This window comes from Lampetra fluviatilis, chromosome 65 (assembly GCF_964198595.1).
Source record: "Lampetra fluviatilis chromosome 65, kcLamFluv1.1, whole genome shotgun sequence".
NCBI classification, from domain to species: Eukaryota; Metazoa; Chordata; class Hyperoartia; order Petromyzontiformes; family Petromyzontidae; genus Lampetra; species Lampetra fluviatilis.
In genome coordinates, this window is record NC_136339.1 from 3,073,526 (window position 1) to 3,080,182 (window position 6,657).

At 56.3% G+C, this 6,657-nt stretch overlaps 1 protein-coding gene across 1 annotated transcript in view; it reads left to right on the top strand.

Annotated features, from left to right (window-relative positions):
- Positions 1-6,657, top strand: part of LOC144952017 (upstream stimulatory factor 2-like) — a 54,958-nt gene that overhangs the window by 26,378 nt on the left and 21,923 nt on the right. The window contains exon 5 of the mRNA XM_078882407.1: positions 507-675. Within this exon, the coding sequence (XP_078738533.1) occupies positions 507-675 (169 nt within the window). The remainder of the gene's footprint in view (positions 1-506; positions 676-6,657) is intronic.

Sequence of the window (6,657 nt, forward strand, 5' to 3'; positions counted from 1 at the left end):
ACGGGGGGAACCTTTGTCTTTGTGTACACAACGTGCTAGCGGTTAGCGCGCCACACTACAGATCAACACACACAGACGTGGATGAGAGGACATGCAGATTTTCCTCTCCCCCCTCTCTGTCTCTCATCTCTCCCCTCTCTCATCTCTCATCTCTCTCTGTCTCTCATCTCTCATCTTTCTCTCATCTCCCCTCTCTCATCTCTCTCATCTCACTCTCCTCTCTCCATCTCTCTCATCTCTCCCTGTCCTCTCTATCTCACCCCTCTCTCTCACCTCTCATCTCTCTCTCATCTCTCATCTCTCTCTCATCTCTCTCTCCTCTCCCCTCTCTCCCTGTCCCTCTCTCCGTCTCTCTTCTCTCGTTTCTCTCTCTCCATCTCTCATCTCTCCCTGTCCTCTCTATCTCCCCACTCTCTCGTCATCTCTCTCATCTCCCCTCTCTCCCTGTCCCTCTCTCCATCTCCCCTCTCTCCCTGTCCCTGTCCCTCTCCCCGTCCCCCCCCCAGGCGGTCATCCAGGGTGCGTTTAGCACGGGTGAGAGTGCTGAGGAGGAGTCGGGCGGGGAGACGCGCTTCGCTTACTTCCCCGCCTCGGCGGTCGGCGGCGATGGCACGGCCATCGTGGCGGCACAGGCCGGGGAGACCACGCTCAGCCAGGCCGTGGCAAGCGCCGGCGGTGAGTGGCTGGAGACGGGTGGGTCGGTGGTGATGGGTCGGTGGTGATGGGTGGGTGGTGATGGGTCGGTGGCGATGGCACGGCCATCGTGGCGGCACAGGCCGGGGAGACCACGCTCAGCCAGGCCGTGGCAAGCGCCGGCGGTGAGTGGCTGGAGACGGGTGGGTCGGTGGTGATGGGTCGGTGGTGATGGGTGGGTGGTGATGGGTCGGTGGCGATGGCACGGCCATCGTGGCGGCACAGGCCGGGGAGACCACGCTCAGCCAGGCCGTGGCAAGCGCCGGCGGTGAGTGGCTGGAGATGGTTGGGTGGGTGGCGATGGGTCGGTGGTGGTGGATGGGTGGTGATGGGTCGGTGGTGATGGGTCGGTGGCGATGGGTCGGCGGTGGTGGGTGGAGTGTTTGCTACTCACACTTGCCCCAACAGTCTGTTGATGCTATACACTGTATACAGGGATCTTTGTCTTTGTGAGCGATTGGTGTTTGCTAACGGAACTTTCCCCTACTGTCTGTTGTTGCTATACGGGGGATCTTTATCTTTGTGAGCTATCTGTGCCCGCTAACGGCACTCTTGCCTCAATAGTCTACTGAGGCTCCCCGCCCACCACTCCCCACCCACCACTCCCCACCCACCACTCCCCACCCATCGTCCATGCCGGGTGGTGGTGGTGGTGGTGGTGTTGGCGGTGTAGGTTTAATGACGACATTCATGTTCTCGCAATCTCTAATCCCACCCCCCCCGAAAAAAACCCAACGTTACTGTAGATAATATCTGTCGCGAAGGCCTACCTACCGGCTGTCGCGAAGGCCTACCTGCCGACTGCGTGTTAGGTAGGCCTTCTATCAGCGGCCTGTGCCGATCCCCCGTTTCCACGCGCTGCTCTCAATCCCACGCACTCGTTCACATTTTGCGTCTCCCGTTGAAACATTTTTCGGAGCGCCGCGTCTCTCCGCGCCTCATCTAGCGCCCGTCTTGCTCCGATGTTTCGCGTCCCTCGTCCCGATCCGCGCCTGTTGCATCAACGCGCCGCGCGCGAGATACGAGATCGGCGTTGAAACGTCGTCATTTTGAGAGCGCCGATCAAAACCGTGGCGGCTGCCGTTTCATTATTACGGGAGTTGCATCAAAGGGAAAATGTGTAACAGCCGACTCGTTTGAAAAGGCTTCTTGCTTGCATCTTTGTTTTTTGTTTGACACACGGGCCGCATGTAAATTTGCTGGGAGCAGTAAAGATTGCAGGTGGAATTGGGACAAGTGGATTTTCTGAAGGAGGGCCTTGGGCCTCAAGTGGGCTGGCTGGGGGGTGAGTTTCTCCACCGGACGAGGGCATATGGAGAGCTTGCAGCTTCCTGCGAGAAATTGTTGCGTCGTCGTCGTCGTCATCATAATCGTTGTCATCATCGTGAATGTCATCGTGATTATCATCATTGTCGTCATTGTCGTCATCGTCATTATCATCATCGTCGTCATCGTCGTCATCATCATTATCATCGTCATCATCGTCGTCATCATCGTCACTGTCATCATCATCGTCGCCGTAATAATCATTATCATCATCGTCATGATCATCATCATCATCACCATAATCGTCATCATAATCATGGTTCTTGTCGTCATTATCATCATCATCGCCGTCATTGTTATCAGGATCATCATCATCAAAATCATCATCAAAGTCACCGTCGTCGTCTTCGTCAGACTCCACGATAGGGGATGGCGGGGGGCGGTTGGCGGGCGGCGGTTAGGGGGGGCAGTTGGTGGGGGGGCGGTTGGTGGGGGGGCGGTTGGCGGGCGGCGGTTAGGGGGGGCAGTTGGTGGGGGGGGCGGTTGGTGGGGGGGGCGGTTGGCGGGAGGCGGTTGGTGGGGGGGCGGTTGGTGGGGGGCGGTTGGTGGGGGGCGGTTGGCGGGGGGCGGTTGGTGGGCGGCGGTTGGTGGGGGGCGGTTGGTGGGCGGCGGTTAGTGGGGGGCGGTTGGTGAGTGGCGGTTGGTGGGGGGCGGTTGGTGGGCGGCGGTTAGTGGGGGGCGGTTGGTGAGTGGCGGTTGGTGAGTGGCGGTTGGTGGGGGGGGCGGTTGGTGGGGGGGCGGTTGGTGGGGGGGGCGGTTGGTGGGTGGCGGTTGGTGAGTGGCGGTTAGTGGACCTCTTGCGTAGGCGTTCCCCCAGCGACTCGTCACGCGATTCCGGCGTTGTGAGTTGCGTGTCCACGGTGCGTGGACCAGCGGTTTGCCGGTGCTGTGGTGGTGGTGGTGACCACGGGGGGGGGGGGGGGGGGGGGGTGTGGATAAAACCGCATGTACACGCACACACCGTACACACACACACCGCACGTACACACATACACACCGCACGTACACACACACACACCGCACGTGCACACACACCGCACGTGCACACACATGCACGTACACACACACACACCGTACACACACACACCGCACGTACACACATACACACCGCACGTACACACACACACACCGCACGTGCACACACACCGCACGTGCACACACATGCACGTACACACACATGCACGTACACACACACCGTACACACACACACACCGCACGTGCACACACACCGCACGTGCACACACATGCACGTACACACACACACACACCGTACACACACACACCGCACGCACTCACACCGCTCGTACTCATTTTAGGCTGAGTCTCTCTGAGGGGAGGCCCATGACCGCTTTCAGATAATCGCCTTTGTCGGATGCTAATGGTCCACACATGATGCACGGTGCGACTGAAGCACAACAACAACAATAACAACAATAACAACAACAATAACAACAACAATAACAACAACAATAACGACAACAGCATCCTTGGTCGTGGTGTGAAATTCTCTTCGTTGTATTTCAAGGCGACTTGCAAACCCAGCAGAGGCCTGAAACAATGAAACGCACTTTCCCGTTCAGACAAAGGCAGAGATCGCCCGTGTAGCCTCCACAGACCGCTGGGGCAAGTGCCGTTAGCGGGTAGCAGCACCTAGGAAGGTGGGAACGGTATACGAGGGGGGTTGGGTGGCCAGCTCCACACACAGAGACACACACGCACATAGACACACACGCACAGACACACAGAGATACACACATGCACAGAGACACACACCTGCATGCACGCACACAGACACGCACACACAGACACACACATGCACACACAGAGACACACACACACATGCACACACAGAGACACACAAACACACGCAGACACACAGACAGACACACAGAGACACACACGCACGCACACACAGAGACACGCACACACACAGACGCACACACAAACACGCACACACAGACACGCACACACAGACACGCACAGACACACACGCACAGACACACACGCACACACACAGACACGCACACACACAGACACACACACACAGACACACACACACAGACACACACAAACAAACACGCATGCACACACAGACACGCACACACAGACACGTACACGCACACAGACACGCACACACGGACACGTACACACACACACACGTACACACAGAGACACAAAGATAAAGCTCCCCCATATAGCCTCAACTCTCTGTAAGGGCACGTGCTGTTAGCGAGCACCTATGAAAGCCAGAACGCAATACCACGCCCGGCCGCCTTTGTCTCCCCAGTGACGATGTTTACACACCACACCAGGTACTCATTTGAGGCCGAGTCTACCTAGGGGGGAGGTCCATGACCGGTCCAGATATTCGTCACCGGTGTTGGCCGTGAGCGGGAATCGAACTCGGGTCGCCGGGTTCGTAGCGCAGCGTAGCGCTAACCGCTGCACCACCGCTCCCCAGACGCACGCACACGCACGCACATGCACGCACGCACACAACGTTGGCTTGCATGCGCCCCAGTGATCTGTGGGGAAACATTTGTTTTCTTTTTTTTTACTCTTGTCTGTGTGTGTGTAGCCAGGGGCATATGCATTGCCAATCCAGATAGTCGCTGACAGGAAAAAAACTGAGCGCAAGAACAGCAACAACAAAAAAAGTTAAAGTTGCCATGAGCTCTGGAGAAAGGTTAGAAGAGAGTGGCGTTTCGCTCGGAATACGTTGCGCGGATTTATATATAACGGCATAACAATGCGATGCCGTCGTGGCCTTTATATATATTTTTTATCTGGCGAAAGCACACGCGCTTTCGCGAGCAGGGCACGTGCGTGCGTGCGTGCGCGATTTGCGGAGCGGCGGTGCAGCGGTTAGCGCTACGAACCCCCCTGGCAGCGACCAGAGTTCGATGCCTACCTCGCGGTCAACGCCGGTGACGATTATTCGAAGCGCTCCTGACGCCCCCTCCACCCTCGGCTCGACTCTGCCTCAAATGAGTGCCTGTCAGAGGTCGCAGACGGGTTTTGATTCCTTACCCGTACCCGTACCCGGCCGCACCAGGGTCGCAAATGGGTACCCGTACCCGGCCGGGTACGGGTACCCGTTCCCTACCCGTACCCTACCCTACCCGCAATGAGTGACTCACGGCTGCTCACCAGTACCCGGCCGGGTATCGGGTAGGGTACGGGTATCGGGTACCTGATTGCGACCTCTGGGATGAAACCATGTTGCAGGCGCGGGTGGGTTGATTCTAGGAACTTGAATTGTGAGAAGAGACAAGACGTTGGGAAATGAGTGACAAACGGTGACTCACCAGTGACTCACGGCCTACCCGTACCCGGCCGCACCAGGGTCGCAAACGGGTACCCGTACCCGGCCGGGTATGGGTAGCCGGGTATCGGGTAGGGTACGGGTATCGGGTACCCGGTTGCGACCTCTGGTGCCTGTTGCTTGCAACCTGCAGTCTGATAATTGGTTTTTTACCCTTTTATCTGGCAACAAAACTGACGCCTTTTTTTACCCCGAGCTCTCATACTCTGATGGTGCATTGTCTTTGAGTTGTGCGCCTTTTGGCGTCATCTGGTCCAACACCATGTGAGACTAGGCTCTAAGAAAAGCTGTCTCGGGTGTGGACCAATCAACTTCAAGGACAGTGCATATCATCAGAGTTGTTTCTTTTTGTTTGCATTTTGACTGCTTGTGTTGTGATTATTGCAAATATGATGCCTTGTATAAAGGTGTCAGTTTTTGTACCAGTTGAAACGGTAAAAACTTATTACTATATTTTGCCACTGGTAAAGGATGTCTCATAGTGTAAATGCTTACCCTGAGATCTCATACTCTGATGGTGCGCTGTCTTGTAAAAAAAAAGGTGTCAGTTTTGTTGCCAGATAAAAGGGTAAAAAAACAATTATCATATTTTCTACTGGCAAATGAGGTTCCAATGGTGTAAATTCCTACCCCGAGCTATTCATACTCTGATGGTGCATTGTCTTTGAGTTGTGCGCCACGACCTCATGTACACCAGGCGAGGATGTTAACATCTCCCAGCCACCGTGATGATGATGAGAGAGAGAGACACGCAAACTCCAAATATACAGCAGCAGGCGTCAGGGTCGGGATGGAACCCACGACCTCCTGTAGACCAGGCGAGGGAGTTAACATCTCCTAGCCACCGTGATGATGATGAGAGAGAGACGCAAGCTCCAAATATACAGCAGCAGGCGTCAGGGTCGGGATGGAACCCACGACCTCCTGTACACCAGGCGAGGTAGTTAACATCTCCTAGCCACTGCAGCGCTCACTTGAGCCACAAACCCAACAAAACCGAGTTCGATTCCCACACGAAAAGAGGGGATAGACAAAGCTCGCCCGTATAGCCTGAACACACAGTTGGGGCAAGTGCTGTTCGGCCGGCACGGCACACGAGAGGGGGTGGGTGGCCAACACCACGCCCGGCCGCCTTTGTCTCCCCGGTGGTGATGTTTTACACACCGCACCAGGTACTTGTTTGAAGCTGAGTCGACCTAGGAGAGGCCCAGGACCGGTTCAGAGACAATCGTCAGAGCGGTGTTGGCTGTGAACGCGAATCGGTCCTCTCACCCCCCCGCCCTCCCCCATGCCTGCTCAGGGTTCGAGCGAGC